The sequence below is a fragment of the Salmo salar genome, chromosome 11 (assembly GCF_965601325.2).
Source record: "Salmo salar chromosome 11, fSalSal1, whole genome shotgun sequence".
Lineage (NCBI taxonomy): Eukaryota > Metazoa > Chordata > Actinopteri > Salmoniformes > Salmonidae > Salmo > Salmo salar.
In genome coordinates, this window is record NC_138301.1 from 122,660,513 (window position 1) to 122,681,156 (window position 20,644).

The 20,644-nt window shown below is 44.3% G+C and overlaps 1 protein-coding gene across 1 annotated transcript in view; it reads left to right on the forward strand.

Annotated features, from left to right (window-relative positions):
- The window catches only part of mtus2a (microtubule associated tumor suppressor candidate 2a), a 143,654-nt gene extending 130,852 nt beyond the window's left edge, over nt 1–12,802 (forward strand). Inside the window, exons 15-16 of the mRNA XM_082957592.1 lie at nt 4,987–5,084; nt 7,458–12,802. Coding sequence (XP_082813718.1) covers nt 4,987–5,084; nt 7,458–7,956 — 597 coding nt within the window. The 3' untranslated portion in view covers nt 7,957–12,802. The remainder of the gene's footprint in view (nt 1–4,986; nt 5,085–7,457) is intronic.
- The last annotated feature ends 7,842 nt before the right edge of the window (nt 12,803–20,644 follow it).

Genomic DNA, 20,644 nt, shown 5'->3' on the forward strand with positions numbered 1-20,644 from the left:
AGTTGTCAACCGTGATGGCGAGATCATGGAACGGGCAGTCCTTCCCCGGGAGGAAGAGCAGCTCCGTCTTGCCGAGGTTCAGCTTGAGGTGGTGATCCGTCATCCACACTGATATGTCTGCCAGACATGCAGAGATGCGATTCGCCACCTGGTTGTCAGAAGGGGGAAAGGAGAAGATTAATTGTGTGTCATCTGCATAGCAATGATATGAGAGACCATGTGAGGATATGACAGAGCCAAGTGACTTGGTGTATAGCGAGAATAGGAGTGGGCCAAGAACAGAGCCCTGGGGGACACCAGTGGTGAGAGCACGTGGTGCGGAGACAGATTCTCGCCACGCCACCTGGTAGGAGCGACCTGTCAGGTAGGACGCAATCCAAGCGTGGGCGGCGCCGGAGATGCCCAGCTCGGAGAGGGTGGAGAGGAGGATCTGATGGTTCACAGTATCAAAGGCAGCAGATAGGTCTAGAAGGATGAGAGCAGAGGAGAGAGAGTTAGCTTTAGCAGTGCGGAGAGCCTCCGTGACACAGAGAAGAGCAGTCTCAGTTGAATGCCCAGTCTTGAAACCTGACTGATTAGGATCAAGAAGGTCATTCTGAGAGAGATAGCAAGAGAGCTGGCCAAGGACGGCGCGTTCAAGAGTTTTGGAGAGAAAGGAAAGAAGGGATACTGGTCTGTAGTTGTTGACATCGGAGGGATCGAGTGTAGGTTTTTTCAGAAGGGGTGCAACTCTCGCTCTCTTGAAGACGGAAGGGACGTAGCCAGCGGTCAAGGATGCGTTGATGAGCGAGGTGAGGTAGGGGAGAAGGTCTCCGGAAATGGTCTGGAGAAGAGAGGAGGGGATAGGGTCAAGTGGGCAGGTTGTTGGGCGGCCGGCCGTCACAAGACGCGAGATTTCATCTGGAGAGAGAGGGGAGAAAGAGGTCAAAGCACAGGGTAGGGCAGTGTGAGCAGGACCAGCAGTGTCGTTTGACTTAGCAAACGAGGATCGGATGTCGTCAACCTTCTTTTCAAAATGGTTGACGAAGTCATCCGCAGAGAGGGAGGAGGGGGGGGGGGGGAGGGGGAGGAGGATTCAGGAGGGAGGAGAAGGTAGCAAAGAGCTTCCTAGGGTTAGAGGCAGATGCTTGGAGTTTAGAGTGGTAGAAAGTGGCTTTAGCAGCAGAGACAGAAGAGGAAAATGTAGAGAGGAGGGAGTGAAAGGATGCCAGGTCCGCAGGGAGGCGAGTTTTCCTCCATTTCCGCTCGGCTGCCCGGAGCCCTGTTCTGTGAGCTCGCAGTGAGTCGTCGAGCCACGGAGCAGGAGGGGAGGACCGAGCCGACCTGGAGGATAGGGGACAGAGGAAATCAAAGGATGCAGAGAGGGAGGAGAGGAGGGTTGAGGAGGCAGAATCAGGAGATAGGTTGGAGAAGGTTTGAGCAGAGGGAAGAGATGATAGGATGGAAGAGGAGAGAGTAGCGGGAGAGAGAGAGCGAAGGTTGGGACGGCGCAATACCATCCGAGTAGGGGGAGAGTGAGAAGTGTTGGATGAGAGCGAGAGGGAAAAGGATACAAGGTAGTGGTCGGAGACTTGGAGGGGAGTTGCAATGAGATTAGTGGAAGAACAGCATCTAGTAAAGATGAGGTCAAGCGTATTGCCTGCCTTGTGAGTAGGGGGGGAGGGTGAGAGGGTGAGGTCGAAAGAGGAGAGGAGTGGAAAGAAGGAGGCAGAGAGGAATGAGTCGAAGGTAGACGTGGGGAGGTTAAAGTCACCCAGAACTGTGAGAGGTGAGCCATCCTCAGGAAAGGAACTTATCAAGGCGTCAAGCTCATTGATGAACTCTCCAAGGGAACCCGGAGGGCGATAAATGATAAGGATGTTAAGCTTGAAAGGGCTGGTAACTGTGACAGCATGGAATTCAAATGAGGAGATGGACAGATGGGTCAGGGGAGAAAGAGAGAATGTCCACTTGGGAGAGATGAGGATTCCAGTGCCACCACCCCGCTGGCTCGATGCTCTAGGGGTATGCGAGAACACGTAGTCAGACGAGGAGAGAGCAGTAGGAGTAGCAGTGTTATCTGTGGTGATCCATGTTTCCGTCAGCGCCAGGAAGTCTAGGGACTGGAGGGTAGCATAGGCTGAGATGAACTCAGCCTTGTTGGCCGCAGACCGGCAGTTCCAGAGGCTGCCGGAGACCTGGAACTCCACGTGGGTCGTGCGCGCTGGGACCACCAGGTTAGAGTGGCAGCGGCCACGCGGTGTGGAGCGTTTGTATGGCCTGTGCAGAGGAGAGAGAACAGGGATAGGCAGACACATAGTAGACAAGCTACAGAAGAGGCTACGCTAATGCAAATGAGATTGGAGTGACAAGTGGACTACACGTCTCGAATGTTCAGGAAGTTAAGCTTACGTTGCAAAAATGTTATTGACTAAAATGATACGGTACTGCTGGCTGGTGGAGTAGGCTAGCTAGCGGTGGCTGCGTTGTTGACTTTGAACGTGTAGCTGGCTAGGTAACCTCGGTAGTTTCAGTACTACACCTTGTCATGATACAAAGCAACTTTGTAGCTAGCTAGCTAACATAACACTAATCAAGACATTCCTTAGTGTATTTAGTTTCAACAATGCTGCTCGTCGGTAATAGTTAGCTAGGTTAGGAAAAATGACAGGACAGACAGGACAGGACACACTCACCCTGACAGGACAGGACAGGACACACTCACCCTAACAGGACAGGACAGGACACACTCACCCTAACAGGACAGGACAGGACACACTCACCCTAACAGGACAGGACAGGACAGGACTGGACACACTCACCCTAACAGGACAGGACACACTCACCCGGACAGACAGGACAGGACACACTCACCCGGACAGACAGGACAGGACACACTCACCCTAACAGGACAGGACAGGACAGGACAGGACAGGACACACTCACCCGGACAGACAGGACAGGACACACTCACCCTAACAGGACAGGACAGGACACACTCACCCTAACAGGACAGGACAGGACAGGACAGGACACACTCACCCTAACAGGACAGGACACACTCACCCTGACAGACAGGACAGGACAGGACACACTCACCCTAACAGACAGGACAGGACACACTCACCCTAACAGACAGGACAGGACAGGACACACTCACCCTAACAGGACAGGACAGGACACACTCACCCTGACAGGACAGGACAGGACACACTCACCCTAACAGACAGGACAGGACAGGACAGGACAGGACAGGACACACTCACCCTAACAGACAGGACAGGACAGGTCAGTACAGTACACAGAGAGTACAGGACAGTACATAGACATTAGTACACAGACAGTACAGGACAGTACACAGAGAGTACAGTACAGTACATAGACAGTACAGTACATAGACAGTACAGTACACAGACAGTTCAGTACATAGACATTAGTACACAGACAGTACAGTACATAGAGAGTACAGTACACAGACAGTACAGTACATAGACAGTACAGTACACAGACAGTACAGTACAGTACACAGACAGTACAGGACAGTACAGTACATAGACAGTACAGTACAGTACACAGACAGTACACTACACAGACAGTACAGTACACAGACAGTACACAGACAGTACAGTACCAGACAGTACAGTAGAGTACACAGATAGTACAGTGCATAGACAGTACAGTACACCGACAGTACAGTACAGTACACAGACAGTACAGGACAGTACAGGACAGTACAGTACAGTACATAGACAGTACAGTACACAGACAGTACACTACACATACAGTACAGTAGAGTACACAGACAGTACAGTACACATACAGTTCAGTACACAGTAAGCACAGTACAGTACACAGTCAGTACAATACACAGTCAGTACAGTTCACAGACAGTACAGTACACCGACAGTACAGTACAGTACACAGACAGTACAGTACAGTACACAATACCGTACACACAGTACAGTACACAGACTGTACAGTACAGTACAGTACATAGACAGTACAATACACAGACAGTACAGTACACAGACAGTACAGTACACCGACAGTACAGTACAGTACAGTACACAGACAGTACAGTACACCGACAGTACAGTACAGTACAGTACAGTACACAGACAGTACAGTACACAGAAAGTACAGTACAATATATACACAGTACAGTACACAGACAGTGCACTAAAGTACACCGATAGTACGGTACACACACAGTACAGTACAGTACACAGACCGTGCAGTAACAGACAGTACACAGACAGTTGAAGTTGTCTCTCTCTGTATGTTTTGAGCAGGTTCCAGAAGACAGTAGAATTGTCTCTGTGTTTTTTTGAGCAGGCCCAGAAGACAGTAGAGTCGTCTCTGTGTTTTTTTGAGCAGGCCCAGAAGACAGTAGAGTTGTCTCTGTGTTTTTTTGAGCAGGCTCAGAAGACAGTAGAATTGTCTCTGTGTTTTTTTGAGCAGGCCCAGAAGACAGTAGAGTTGTCTCTGTGTTTTTTTGAGCAGGCTCAGAAGACAGTAGAATTGTAACTGTGTTTTTTTGAGCAGGCCCAGAAGACAGTAGAATTGTAACTGTGTTTTTTTGAGCAGGCTCAGAAGACAGTAGAGTTGTCTCTGTGTTTTTTTGAGCAGGCCCAGAAGACAGTAGAATTGTAACTGTGTTTTTTTGAGCAGGCCCAGAAGACAGTAGAATTGTAACTGTGTTTTTTTGAGCAGGCCCAGAAGACAGTAGAATTGTAACTGTGTTTTTTTGAGCAGGCTCAGAAGACAGTAGAGTTGTATCTGTGTTTTTTTGAGCAGGCCCAGAAGACAGTAGAGTTGTATCTGTGTTTTTTTGAGCAGGCCCAGTTGACAGTAGAATTGTATCTGTGTTTTCTTGAGCAGGCCCAGAAGACAGTAGAATTGTATCTGTGTTTTTTTGAGCAGGCCCAGAAGACAGTAGAGTTGTCTCTGTGTTTTTTTGAGCAGGCCCAGAAGACAGTAGAATTGTCTCTGTGTTTTTTTGAGCAGGCCCAGAAGAACGTTGTGTTAGAGGAACGGATGCAGGTGCTACAGCAGCAGAACGAAGACCTGATGGCCCGTATAGACAATAACCTAGCCCTGTCCAGGTAACACACACATACACCTGGAAAACAACAAAACACATAACAATACAACTTGCACATGCCTTTTCTTTCTAGTTGTTTTCAGTAGGATAGCAAAATTCCAAGAATATTTTTGATATTGCTACTATGCAAGTACCATAACTATACAATTTACACCTTCTGTATCCTGTGCATGTGACAAATAAACATAGATTTTATTTGATATAGCGTGTATTTACCACATGGCCTCACATGTGAATCCTTAAAGAGATGGGTGGTACTAAGGGTTTAGAGGGTGTGAACGATGCTGAATGTGGTGTAGACAAAGAAGAGCTCTCCAGTAGGTAGCAAAACATTCAAGGGTCATTTTCTCAAAAGTGGGGTTACAAGTTTATCATCTTTCAAAGCAGAATGACTAATCAAATGCAGTGTCTGATATACCATTTTGTAGCTCTGAGTCTCTACTTTCATCCAATGTAAAAAAAAATATTAAAAAAAAAATCAAATTTTACTACTAGAAGACGAAATCGAGGCAGTTGGTCACATATGTAAATCTAGCAAACCAAGCAACTAAAACAAATGTATAAACAATGTTTTGGTTTATTTCTAGCTTGTTAGCTTGTTAGCTAGCTAACCTGTTCAAATAATGACCATGTCATAGCTGACAACATCATAACTTCAGCAATTTTCTATTCATTATTACAGGAACATAAACTCACAAGATATTTATTTACATGTTAATAGCGAGCTAATTAAAGACAATAGCTTACGTTTCTATGATTGTGGTGAAATAAAAGCAAGGCGTTCTACCTGAGGATTTTAGAATTTGCACACTGTCTCGTTGGCCTAACTTTATATCTTAACTTGACTTCGGTGCAGGTGTAACCGATGTGAAAGGGCTAGCTAGTTAGCGGTGGTGTAACCGATGTGAAAGGGCTAGCTAGTTAGCGGTGGTGTAACCGATGTGAAAGGGCTAGCTAGTTAGCGGTGGTGTAACCGATGTGAAAGGGCTAGCTAGTTAGCGGTGGTGTAACCGATGTGAAAGGGCTAGCTAGTTAGCGGTGGTGTAAGCGATGTGAAAGGGCTAGCTAGTTAGCGGTGGTGTAAGCGATGTGAAAGGGCTATCTAGTTAGCGGTGGTGCACGCTAATAGCGTTTCAATCGGTGACGTCACTCGCTCTGAGACCTTGAAGTAGTTGTTCCCCTTGCTCTGCAAGGGCCGCGACTTTTGTGGCGCGATGGGTAACGATGCTTCGTTGGGTGTCAGTTGTTGATGTGTGCAGAGGGTCCCTGGTTCGAGGCCAGGTAGGGGCGAGGAGAGGGACGGAAGCTATACTGTTACACAGGTCCTGCTGTTGCATTACCATCTGTGGTAAACACACACTATATCAAATAAAATCAAAGTTTATTTGTCACATGCACAGGATACTCTTTTGTTTAGACATGTAGCTAGCTAGCTAGCTAAACAATGAACCATCATCCCAACTCATAACATTACTACCCTGCATGAATCTACAGGTAGCTAAAGCGAACCAACTAGCTAGGTTCAATGTTAGCTATTAGGCTATAACTAGCAATGCAACAAGATAACATAAGAATAATATTACTACACAGATCATACATGTAACGTTAGCTAGTGAGCCAGCCAGCTAACGTTAACTAGCTAGCTAACAGTACATTTTAACTTGCAATAAAAACAATTTTCTGATAAAATTAGAAACATATAATATTTGAAAATGTAGCTAGCTGGACTCTCTTACCCCGTAAACATGGATGGACGCTTCTCCCTCTCTGTCACGGATGCCATGGTTACCCGTAGTTTGAAGATGTAATCCGGAGACAGCTGTTTTTTTTTTTTTACAACAGTCTTCTGTGTGTTCTCTTTTTGACTCCATCCCTATATTTGTAATCAAACGGCAGAATTTTCTCCATCTTCTCCAAAACTCGGTCAACTTCTTTGTTGCAGTTCTTCGTAAATTTCTTTAAAAAAAAGCCGCATTAGAAAGAATTACCTACACATACTGAGCAGCTCAAGTTCTAGACAGAAACATGCAACATGGCAGACCAATCCGAACTCATCTCTCGGCATGTCCAGCCCACTCAGTATCTCAGCCAATCATGGCTAGAGGGAAGGTTCCCGTATTTTTCTGTGGCTAAACCAACTAGGCTCGTAATTTAACCATTTGTATTTGTATTAACAGACGGCATACAAATTTGTTACTGAAGCACGTGAAAGATCACATGTCCCAGAAGGCATTTCTGCAAAAAAAACACATTTTGATAAAAAAATGTATGTTTACGTTCAAATGCCTCTCCTGTATCTCCTGTAGTGATGTGCGACATATGCCTAGTTTCCTGAAACGGGTCACATTTAATTCTGTCTCACTTCCCCATCCAGGCAACTCTCAGAGGAGAACGCTAACCTGCAGGAGAATGTAGAGAAGGAAAATGGAGAGAAGAAACGACTGAGCCGTAACAATGAGGAGCTTCTCTGGCGGCTACAGACCTCCCCTCTCTGCTCCCCCTGCTCTTCACCCATCCACCGCTCATTCTCCACCTCCCCCACTCCGTCTTCCTGCCTCTTTTCCTCCTCCTCTCCCGGGATGGGAGGAGGTACGCTGTTCGACGCCCCCTCTCACTACTGTGGAGGATACCTGCCCCCAGCACCTACACATGGCTACTCCCCTAGTCACAGAGAGAATCAGAATCAGTCTCCAGGGCCGGCCACGCCAACTCACAGAGGATTCTCCAATCAGAATCAGTCTCCAGGACCGGCCACGCCAACTCACAGAGGATTCTCCAATCAGAATCAGTCTCCAGGACCGGCGACGCCTACTCACCGAGTGTCACCCAATCACTGTCACTCGCCTGCTCGGCTCAACCCCCTCATGAGATGAGGGGGTTGAGCCTGTCTTTCTTTCTTTCTTTCTTTAAATTTTCATCTCTTTTCTGTTAATCTCTCGTGGACAGACTACTTAGACATAAATGGTAGTGTACATCTGTCATGATACAATGGAATGTGTGAGATAACTAGCAGCATTACTTCAGGTGTTTTGGACAAAAATCACTATTTTCGCTGGTGATATCGTCTATCAAAAGTGGAGGGGACATTTGACCCATAACTTGCATAAAGACAGGGTGGAGCTCTTTGTTCCTTCTCTTAACACATACTGTATGAATCCAGAATTTAATCGAACATCTAACCAGTCACGTAAATTCTGGTTTAACCAACTTTCCTGATATAATGTTGCACAAGGTTTAAGCTCTAGATAAGATGGGTGTTCTCTCCAGCTACTACGGCTGTAAGAAAAGACAAAAGACAGAACTCCACTAGCATCGCTAATATACTCTTAACAATGCCTTTCTGCTAGCCACTCGTTGGCTAACCCCACTAGCATCTCTGTAGCCATTGACCCAGGCTAGCTGACCTAGCCACTCGATGGCTAACTCCACTAGCATCTCTGTAGCCATTGACCCAGGCTAGCTGACCTAGCCTCTTGTTGGCTAACCCCACTAGCATCTCTGTAGCCATTGACCCAGGCTAGCTGACCTAGCCTCTCGATGGATAGCTCCACTAGCATCTCTGTAGCTATAGACTAAGACTAGCTGACCTAGCCTCTTGATGGCTAACTCCACTAGCATCTCTGTACCTATAGACTAAGACTAGCTGACCTAGCCTGTTGATGGCTAACTCCACTAGCATTTCTGTAGCTATAGACTAAGACTAGCTGACCTAACCTGTTGATGGCTAACTCCACTAGCATCTCTGTACCCATAGACTAAGCCTAGCTGACCTAGCCTGTTGATGGCTAACTCCACTAGCATCTCTGTAGCTATAGACTAAGACTAGCTGACCTAGCCTGTTGATGGCTAACTCCACTAGCATCTCTGTACCCATAGACTAAGCCTAGCTGACCTAGCCTGTTGATGGCTAACTCCACTAGCATCTCTGTACCCATAGACTCATACTAGCTGACCTAGCCTGTTGATGGCTAACTCCACTAGCATCTCTGTACCTATAGACTAAGACTAGCTGACCTAGCCTGTTGATGGCTAACTCCACTAGCATCTCTGTACCCATAGACTAAGCCTAGCTGACCTAGCCTGTTGATGGCTAACTCCACTAGCATCTCTGTACCCATAGACTAAGCCTAGCTGACCTAGCCTGTTGATGGCTAACTCCACTAGCATCTCTGTACCTATAGACTAAGACTAGCTGACCTAGCCTGTTGATGGCTAACTCCACTAGCATCTATGTACCTATAGACTAAGCCTAGCTGACCTAGCCTGTTGATGGCTAACTCCACTAGCATCTCTGTACCTATAGACTAAGACTAGCTGACCTAGCCTGTTGATGGCTAACTCCACTAGCATCTCTATAGCTATAGACTAAGACTAGCTGACCTAGCCTGTTGATGGCTAACTCCACTAGCATCTCTGTACCTATAGACTAAGACTAGCTGACCTAGCCTGTTGATGGCTAACTCCACTAGCATCTCTGTACCTATAGACTAAGACTAGCTGACCTAGCCTGTTGATGGCTAACTCCACTAGCATCTCTGTACCCATAGACTCATACTAGCTGACCTAGCCTGTTGATGGCTAACTCCACTAGCATCTCTGTACCCATAGACTCATACTAGCTGACCTAGCCTCTCTGCTGTACCCTGTAGACTCCACGAAGGTACAAAAATACTGTATGTCTCCATTCACCACCAGCAAACTGAAGAACACTGGAGACTTCTCTCTTTTAAGGATCTCTCTCTCTCTCTCTCTCTCTCTGTCCTCACCTGGATGTGTAGCTGACTGGCTAGATAGTGCTTGGCCTGCAAGTGGAACCAGCTAACTGATGAACAGTGGAGATCTCTCTCTTTAAGGAAGCTGACTGGCTAGCTAGTTCTAGAATGTTAGGACGTAGTGCATTGAACCACGGACTACGACTGTTAAAACACCAATTACGGGCAGTGCTGAAATGTAGATTGTATTGTGCTCTGCAGCAACAGACTCCACTTCAATGTGTTGTAAATAGAAACAGACAGACAGGCTGACAGTATATGTTGTTACAATGAGTAGAAACAGACAGATGGACGGACGGACGGACAGACAGATGGACGGACTGAGAGTATGTGTACCACCAGATGGGAACGGTGGTAGTCTCTGCTTAGTTATTCGGGTCCAAACCACCCCCCCCCCTCCACCATGCAGGGATGGCCTGGGACCAGAAACTGGACCGGCATTTATAATACACACCGATCCATGGCCAGTCCATCTCCGCTACCACGAATGTGTCTGTACCAGTGCTAACTACCAACCAAATGGAACAATGGATAACATAACAGTATTATCTCAAGGAAGCACCTTTATACTCCGGTCCAGTTTTTTTTCAATACAAACTTTTACCAGCACATGATGTCCAACAGTCTTTAGATACCAGGATTTTTTCAGATGATTTTTAAAGGATGTTTGATAAACTGTTTCAGTTTTACCAGCAAACAATAACACTTAACAGAAGCGCTTCCAATCCAGACTGAATCCAAATCCGTTCCAGTCTTCCGCTCTCTCTACATGGATATTACCTGTGGGTAGGGTATGTACATGTACCCCCCTTAACCGTTGATTCAGGGGGTTCAAATGTATCAAAACACATATTTTGGATTGATTGATCTACAAATAATAACTGGGAGGCAGGTAGCCTATCGGTTAGAGCGTTGGGATTAGTAACCCGAAAGGTTGCTAGTTTGAATCCCCCCCGAGCCGACAGGGTGAAAAACAAATCTGTCCTACTGCTCTTGAGCAAGGTACTTAACCTTAACTGGTCTAGGGTCGCTGTCAATAATGGTTAATCCCCCTTCGTCGTGACCCCACTCTCTGAGAGTGTCTCAGGGAGAGTTGGGATATGCAACAAACAAAAAAATATTTAAAAAAATTCAATTCACACTTAAAATAAGAGATATATATATATACTGTAAGTACACACGAATAGAGTACCATTTGTGACACAGACACCGGGATGTAAAAATACCGACCACAGGAATTGTTGTTTGTTGTTTTCTAAGTGATATTTGTAAACATATTTATTGGCCTTTTTGTATACTTTATCTACTTTACCAAGCATGTCTTCCAGTCTTTACCTCTCGCTGTCTGGAGCCTGGGGGTTTACGGTTCCATCCCAGGTTTTCCGGAAATCCTTGTCATTCCCAGAATAAGCAGGAAATTCTGAATCCTTCAACCAGGATTTCTTGAAAACCTAGGCATTTTGGTGGAACATTTTTGCAACCCTGCGTAGAGTAGTTGTGATGTTTATCAGACCTGGGTTTCAAATACCAAAAAAAAAAAAATATCTCAATAAATAGATTTAAAATACTTTTATCTGTGGCTGTTTGAGCTTGCCTGGCTTAATTAACTGAATGAAAAGTCCCGAAAAGGACTCACCCTACCCGTCCATTCACTCCAGGCAGACTCAATGAAAACGCTGAAAGTATTTGAAACAATTTGTCTCGTATTTGAAACCAGGTTTGCTGCTTATGCTCTGTATTAATAACAGGAGAAAACGTTTTTTTTTGTTTTTTTTTTAAAAACAGAGTGAAACAGAGACATGCTAGCCGGGCTGTATTCATTCCACCAAACAAAACGTTTTGTTTAGTTTTGCAACTAGAACAAGAGTTTCTATTGGACAAAATTCAGGTAGGTTCCTCCCCGTTTCGTTCTGTTGGACAAAACGTTTTGCAACTAGAACAAGAGTTTCTATTGGACAAAATTCAGGTAGGTTCCTCCCCGTTTCGTTCTGTTGGACAAAACGTTTTGCAACTAGAACAAGAGTTTCTATTGGACAAAATTCAGGTAGGTTCCTCCCCGTTTCGTTCTGTTGGACAAAACGTTTTGCAACTAAAACATTTTGTTTGGCGGAATGAATACAGCCCAGAACTAATTAACCTACTGAATGGGACACAGATTTGTAACAAACAAAAAAATATATAAACGCAACTCTGGTCTGACCAATAGGAGAAGAGTAGAATGTGACGCTTCTACCTTTGGACCAATAGGTGACAGAGATATGGGATGTCATTTCTCTATCTGGCCAATAGAGGGAGTTTGGAGGGGGGGGGGGGGGTGTCAAAAATGAGAGAGTGTGTATTTCATTGTAATATGTCGATTTGTTCAGAAGTGGTGAAACGTTCAGAACGCTGCAGATAAATACAGTTTCAAGACACAATGATTGTGTATTCTCCATGACATAGAAGAATGTATTTTCTGCGTGATATATTTCTATCTGAGCGTTCTGTAATGTTGCCCCAAGTAACCACACTATCACCTCTGTACATTAAACTAGACAGAAACTGTTTGTCTTGGGAGTAGTGTAGATTCAATTAGAGAGAAACTATTTATCTTGGGAGTAGTGTAGATTCATCTAGAGAGAAACTCTTTAAAACGACTGGGATCTTTTTCAGTCTCTAGCTCTAACCAGGTTTCTGTGATTAGTCAAAACCACAATTCTTATTGGTGCACACCTTTTCTACCCATTTCTCAATAGTTGGTATTCAGATTTACCCTATGCAGGTGTAGTATTCATTCAATAGGGTTTTCAGTACATTTATCTAAAGCCATCCCTTTAAATTCGGTGTACCTTTAATTCTATTTTTTTTATTTGTCCACAGACTACATGGAGAGAACAGTTCAGAATATTAGGGACCAATCAAAGAAAGCCATCTGTAATGAACAAAAAAAATAAAAGCAACATGTTAAGTGTTAGTCTTAGTTTCATGAGCTGAAATAAAAGATCCCAGAAATGTTTCATGCGCACAAAAAGCTAATTTCTCTATAATTACGTGCACAAATTAATTTATTTGAGCATTTCTCCTTTGCCAACATAATCCATCCACCTGACAGGTGTAGGATATCCAGAAGCTGATTAAACAGCATGATCATTACACAGGTGCACCTTGTGCTGGGGGACAATAAAAGGCCACTCTAAAAGGTGCAGTTTTGTCGCACAACACAATGCCACAGATGTCTCAAGTTTTGAGGGAGCGTGCAATTGGCATGCTGACTGCAGGAATGTCCACCAGAGCTGTTGCCAGATAATTGAACATTCATTTCCGTACCATAAGCCATCTCCAAAATCATTTTAGAGAATTTGGCAGTACATCCAACCGGCCTCACAACCTCAGACCACGTGTAACCACGCCAGCCCAGGACCTCCACATCCTCTCTTCTTCACCTGTTGGGGGTCGTCTGAGACCAGCCACCTGGACAGCTGATGAAACTGTCGGTTTGTACAACCGAAGAATTTCTGCACAAACTGTCAGAATCCGTCTCAGGGAAGCTCATCTGCGTGCTCGTCGTTCTCACCAGGGTCTGACTGCAGTTTGGCATCGTAACCGACAGTGGGCAAATGCTCACCTTCGATGGCCACCGACATGCAGGAGAAGTGTGCTCTTCATGGATGAATGCCGGTTTTAACTGTACCGTCTACGGACAACGAATACAATTGCATTTTTATCGAAGGCAATTTGAATGCACAGAAATCCCATGACGAAATTCTGAGGCCCTTTGTCGTGCCATTCATCCTCCTCCATCACCTCATGTTTCAGCATGATAATGCACGGCCCCATGTCACAAGGATCTGAACACAATTCCTGGAAGCTGAAAATATCCCAGTTCTTCCATGACCTGCATATTCAACAGAAATGTCACCCATTGAGCATGTTTGGGATGCTCTGTATCGACGTGTACGACATCATGTTCCAGTTCCCGCCAATATCCAGGAACTTCACACAGCCATTGAAGAGGAGTGGGACAACATTCCACAGGCCACAATCAACAGCCTGGTCAACTCTATGCGAAGGAGATGTGTCACACTGCATGAGGCAAATGGTGGTCACACCAGATACTGACTGGTTTTCTGATCCACACCCTTAATTATTTTTAAGGTACAGTATCTGTGATCAACAGATGCATCAGTCATGTGAAATCCATAGATTAGGGCCTAATGAATTTGTTTTAATTGACTGAGTTCCTCATATGAACTGTAACTCAGTAAAAAAATTGAAATTGTTGCATGTTATATTTTTGTTCAGTGTAAATACACTCATATTGGCGTCTTTTCGGCACCAATTGGTAGATAAAAAAGTATTAGTATTTAAAAAAGCACCAAGGAGAAATAAATTCGCCATTTCCTGTTTGCAAAAAGTGTAATAGCTCGTATAATTTCAGTTTGTGACAAAACAAGAAAGTTTAGTGTAGAGAATCATTGTACCATCTAAACCGCTGTGAGATATATTTTCCATAACCAAAAAATATTGCATATTCAGCTGTTTGAAGCTGATGTAGAAAAACCGAAAGTTAAATATGCACAAATGAACGTTAAGACCGGGAGGAATAGAAATAGAGCACATAGAACAGATCTACCACTATTTAGACTTGCTTTCAATGAGAATGACAGGTTGCCCAAAAAGGTACATATTGCAGCTTTAAGGTTAGGAAAGTATTCATTAATAATAAAAAAAAACGGGTTAGAGACCCTTTATGCACGAAAAAAAAACGGTGGTTTGATTCATTCGGGAAAAATTGACACATTCAGTTCTTCAACCCATGGTAATGTTGGAATATGTGTGTGCGTATAACTATAATAGGGGAATTAGTGTACAATAGTAGGCTATACACTCTTCTATTGCCTGCATTAACCATGGAACTGTGTAAATGACACAATCAAGTGTTGCGCCATGCTTCCGGTTCAAACTGTTACGGCTTGGTCTGCGTTCCGCTCCATAGCGATGTAATTAACCAATGTGATCAACCACACTTCCGTGATGGCGTTTTACCGACGAAGCAAATTAAGGTATTTAATTAAAATATTGGAGATTGCCCAAAGGTCAAATTTCACATGCTCACATGAAAGTTTCAAGTTAAAAATTACAATTTAAATTCTACATAATGGCACAATATTTCATAAAAATCACATCACTGTGGGAAAGTTGATCTGTTTCAGTTTGCTGCCATTTTGACTGGTTTCACATTTGTCTCCAGCGATTTCTAAGGTAAAAACAGATCTAAAACTATTGCAATTTATATTTACAATCCCCTTATTCCAACGGATTATTCATTTACCAAATTCTTATCAATAGCTCTTATAAATATGTAAATTAGGCCCTACAGTGCATGAAGAATTGTGTTATTTCAATCGGGGGTAAAAAAATAAATAAAAAATAAGATGTTTGTCACACTTGGAACCGACAGGTTGCTTGATTTTATTCATCGTTTCATCCCGCGTAAAGGTGGTGGAATTACGAGGGAATTAAATCAAGGTCAGAATACGACGTATCTGTAGACATACCTCTGCCGCGCCTCAATTTATGCGATCTCTACCACAAACGAATAGCTTGGCTGAAACATCATCAAATCAAATGTATTTATAAAGCCCTTCTTACATCAGCTGATATCTCAAAGTGCTGTACAGAAACCCAGCCTAAAAACCCCCCAAACAGCAAGCAATGCAGGTGTAGAAGCACGGTAGCTAGGAAAAACTCCCCTAGAAAGGCCAAAACCTAGGAAGAAACCTAGAGAGGAACCAGGCTATGAGGGGTGGCTAGGAAAAACTCCCCTAGAAAGGCCAGAACCTAGGAAGAAACCTAGAGAGGAACCAGGCTATGAGGGGTGGCTAGGAAAAACTCCCCTAGAAAGGCCAAAACCTAGGAAGAAACCTAGAGAGGAACCAGGCTATGAGGGGTAACATGAGTCACATTGTAATTAAGTTCCATTTACTCACGCATAACTCGGATCAGGAATCGGGCTAATGGTGATGGACAACACAACCTTTACCAGAGGAGGCTCCTCCAGTGGAGGAAGAGGAGTACGGTCTTCCTCATGACATTGACAACACTGTGTTTACATTATAAAACATTCTCTAGATATAAATGACTCATACAGGAAACCTGGTTCTTGCTGTTGACTGAATAGGACCCATAGAAAAGTTATGTAGAATACTTGAGAGAGAAAACAGAAAGTGTTTACATAGCTATGACAATGTTTGGACAATTATGAAAAACAACAGTATGTGAAGGTAGATCTCTGCCTACCCGAAAGGCCCAGAGGAACATTTTTACTTTCGCTGGTCATAGGAGTAACAGCATGAATTGGTACATGAGGCACAAGTAATGCAGTGCAATTTAGTCTTCCAGCCGTTGGCGAAACTTATGTCCCCTTTTCTCAGCGGAGGGAGGGAGAGAGGAGGGAGGGAGAGCCTGGTGAGAGACAGCCAAACTGCTGCTCCCTCCCTCCTCTCTCCCTCCCTCCTCTCAGACTAACCATCAGATGCAGGTCATCAGTCCAATAAAAAAAAAAAATAAATTATATGATTATGCTCAGTCAGCTGTAACCTCACAAGTGATACAACAAATGATCTATTACCAGTTTGATCATATACCAACATTTTATATATAAAATGTCAAAATGGTCCCAGAAGAATAACATTGGCAGGGCAAGTCAAGCATAGCCAGTATACAGTGATAATGTATTGAGCCTATAGCTTACTACTGTACATTAACCAATTAAAAAACAGTTCTGGATCAATGAGGTTCATGAATGAGGTTCATTGATCCAGAACTGTTTTTAAATTGGTTAATGTTGCATAGGCTTAGGGTTGATCTCAGCTTGCTTTTTGACTCTGAAAAAAGGTTGGCGACCACTGTAATAGAGGAAACCATGAATTAAATATTTTGTCGGATCTAAAAAAAAAAATATCTAGGATTCTTTCAAGGAATTTTAAATTGATTAAAAAAAAAACGACATCACTAAAAGATGCTGAAGGATAACTATTTAATATGAATTATTTAAAACTGTTTAATACTCTTTCAAGTCTTTTTGGTGGAATGTTTTGATACTATTGCCTCTTGTAATATTACCAGCTATGGACAGTTTATTATGTTCATCTGTATACATGTTTACATTTACGGGGCTTTCAGGAAATGTAGCACTTAGATTCTGTGTTATTTTAAAGTCGGGCTGAATCTCCAGCACTCTTGATATGAACTTGTAAACAAACCAGCCAGCTTTGAAAAAAGTACTAAAACGTAATGGTGCTCTGTTACAAAGCGTATAACATAAGATAACTTACTATATAAGATAATATACCATGATGATGTATATTGAGCCCAACATGTTTCCAGTGTTGTCCAGCATACTGAAGGTCCTCTGTCTATGTAACTCTCTGGGTCCTTTAAAGTCAACTACTCAACCATGACTGTTATTATAAGTTTATACATGTTTATTAAGCAGTTTACACATGTTTATTAAGCAGTTTATACATGTTTAGTAAGCAGTTTATACATGTTTAGTAAGCAGTTTATACATGTTTAGTAAGTCAATGTGGAGGCTATATACAGGGTGTTATGGTACAGAGTCAATGTGGAGGCTATATACAGGGGGTACCAGTACAGAGTCAATGTGGAGGCTATATACATGGGGTACCAGTACAGAATCAATGTGGAGGCTATATACAGGGTGTTATGGTACAGAGTCAATGTGGAGGCTATATACAGGGGGTACCGGTACAGAGTCAATGTGGAGGCTATATACAGGGGGTACCGGTACAGAGTCAATGTGGAGGCTATATACATGGGTACCAGTACAGAGTCAATGTGGAGGCTATATACAGGGGGTACCGGTACAGAGTCAATGTGGAGGCTATATACAGGGTGTACTGGTACAGAGTCAATTTGGAGGCTATACACAGGGGGTACCGGTACAGAGTCAATGTATAGGATATATACAGGGTGTGCTGGTACAGAGTCAATGTGGAGGCTATATACAGGGGGTACCGGTACAGAGTCAATGTGGAGGCTATATACATGGGTACCAGTACAGAGTCAATGTGGAGGCTATATACATGGGGTACCAGTACAGAGTCAATGTGGAGGCTATATACAGGGTGTACCGGTACAGAGTCAATGTGGAGGCTATATACAGGGGGTACCGGTACAGAGTCAATGTGGAGGCTATATACATGGGTACCAGTACAGAGTCAATGTGGAGGCTATATACAGGGGGTACCGGTACAGAGTCAATGTGGCGGATATATACAGGGTGTTACGGTACAGAGTCAATGTGGAGGCTATATACAGGGGGTACCGGTACAGAGTCAATGTGGAGGCTATATACAGGGGGTACCGGTACAGAGTCAATGTGGAAGCTATATACAGGGGTACCAGTACAGAGTCAATGTGGAGGCTATATACAGGGTGTTATGGTACAGAGTCAATGTGGAGGCTATATACAGGGGGTACCAGTACAGAGTCAATGTGGAGGCTATATACATGGGGTACCATTACAGAATCAATGTGGAGGCTATATACATGGGTACCAGTACAGAGTCAATGTGGAGGCTATATACAGGGTGTTACGGTAGAGAGTCAATGTGGAGGCTATATACAGGGGGTACCAGTACAGAGTCAATGTGGAGGCTATATACAGGGTGTTATGGTACAGAGTCAATGTGGAGGCTATATACATGGGTACCAGTACAGAGTCAATGTGGAGGCTATATACATGGGGTACCAGTACAGAGTCAATGTGGAGGCTATATACAGGGTGTTATGGTACAGAGTCAATGTGGAGGATATATACAGGGGGTACCGGTACAGAGTCAATGTGGAGGCTATATACAGGGGGTACCAGTACAGAGTCAATGTGGAGGCTATATACAGGGTGTTATGGTACAGAGTCAATGTGGAGGCTATATACATGGGTACCAGTACAGAGTCAATGTGGAGGCTATATACATGGGGTACCAGTACAGAGTCAATGTGGAGGCTATATACAGGGTGTTATGGTACAGAGTCAATGTGGAGGCTATATACAGGGGGTACCGGTACAGAGTCAATGTGGAGGCTATATACAGGGGGTACCGGTACAGAGTCAATGTGGAGGCTATATACAGGGGGTACCGGTACAGAGTCAATGTGGAGGCTATATACAGGGGTACCAGTACAGAGTCAATGTGTAGGCTATATACAGGGTGTTATGGTACAGAGTCAATGTGGAGGCTATGTACAGGGGGTACCAGTACAGAGTCAATGTGGAGGCTATATACATGGGGTACCATTACAGAATCAATGTGGAGGCTATATACATGGGTACCAGTACAGAGTCAATGTGGAGGCTATATACAGGGGGTACCGGTACAGAGTCAATGTGGAGGCTATATACAGGGTGTACTGGTACAGAGTCAATTTGGAGGCTATATACAGGGGATACCGGTACAGAGTCAATGTGGAGGATATATACAGGGTGTACTGGTACAGAGTCAATGTGGAGGCTATATACAGGGGGTACCGGTACAGAGTCAATGTGGAGGCTATATACATGGGTACCAGTACAGAGTCAATGTGGAGGCTATATACATGGGGTACCAGTACAGAGTCAATGTGGAGGCTATATACAGGGTGTACCGGTACAGAGTCAATGTGGAGGCTATATACAGGGGGTACCGGTACAGAGTCAATGTGGAGACTATATACAGGGGGTACCGGTACAGAGTCAATGTGGAGGCTATATACAGGGGGTACCGGTACAGAGTCAATGTGGAGGCTATATACATGGGTACCAGTACAGAGTCAATGTGGAGGCTATATACAGGGGGTACCGGTACAGAGTCAATGTGGAGGCTATATACAGGGGGTACCGGTACAGAGTCAATGTGGAGGCTATATACAGGGTGTTACGGTACAGAGTCAATGTGGAGGCTATATACAGGGGTACCAGTACAGAGTCAATGTGGAGACTATATACAGGGAGTACCAGTACAGAGTCAATGTGGAGGATATATACAGGGGGTACCGGTACAGAGTCAACGTGGAGGCTATATACATGGGTACCGGTACAGAGTCAATGGGGAGGCTATATACAGGGAGTACCGGTACAGAGTCAATGTGCGGGGGTTAGTTGAGGTAATATGTACATGTTGGTAGAGTTATTGAAGTGACTATGCATAGACAATAAACAGAGAGTAGCAGCGGTGTAAAAGAGGGGGGGGGGCAATGCAAATAGTCTGAGTAGCCATTTGATTAGCTGTTCAGAAGTCTAATGGCTTGGAGGTAGAAGCTGTTAAGAAGCCTTTTGGACCTAGACTTTGTGCTCCAGTACCGCTTGCCATGTAGTAGCAGAGAGAACAGTCTATGACTAGGGTGGCTTAAGTCTTTGACAATGTTTTAGGGCCTTCCACTGACACCGCCTGGTATAGAGGTCCTGGATGGCAGGTTGGCCCCAGTGACGTACGCGTTAACCTCTGTAGTGCCTTGCGGTTGGAGGCTGAGCAGTTGCCATACCAGACAGTGATGCAACCAGTCAGGATGCTCTCGATGGTGCAGCTGTATAACTTTTTGAGGAGGATCTGAGGACCCATGCCAAATCTTTTCAGTCTCCTGAGGGGGAACAGGCTTTGTCTTGCCCTCTTCATGACTGTGTTGGTGTGTTTGGACCATGATAGTTTGTTGGTGATGTGGACACCAAGGAACTTGAAGCTCTCAACCTGCTCCACTGTAGCCCCGTCAATGAGAATGGGGGTGTGCTCGGTCCTCCTTTTCCTGTAGT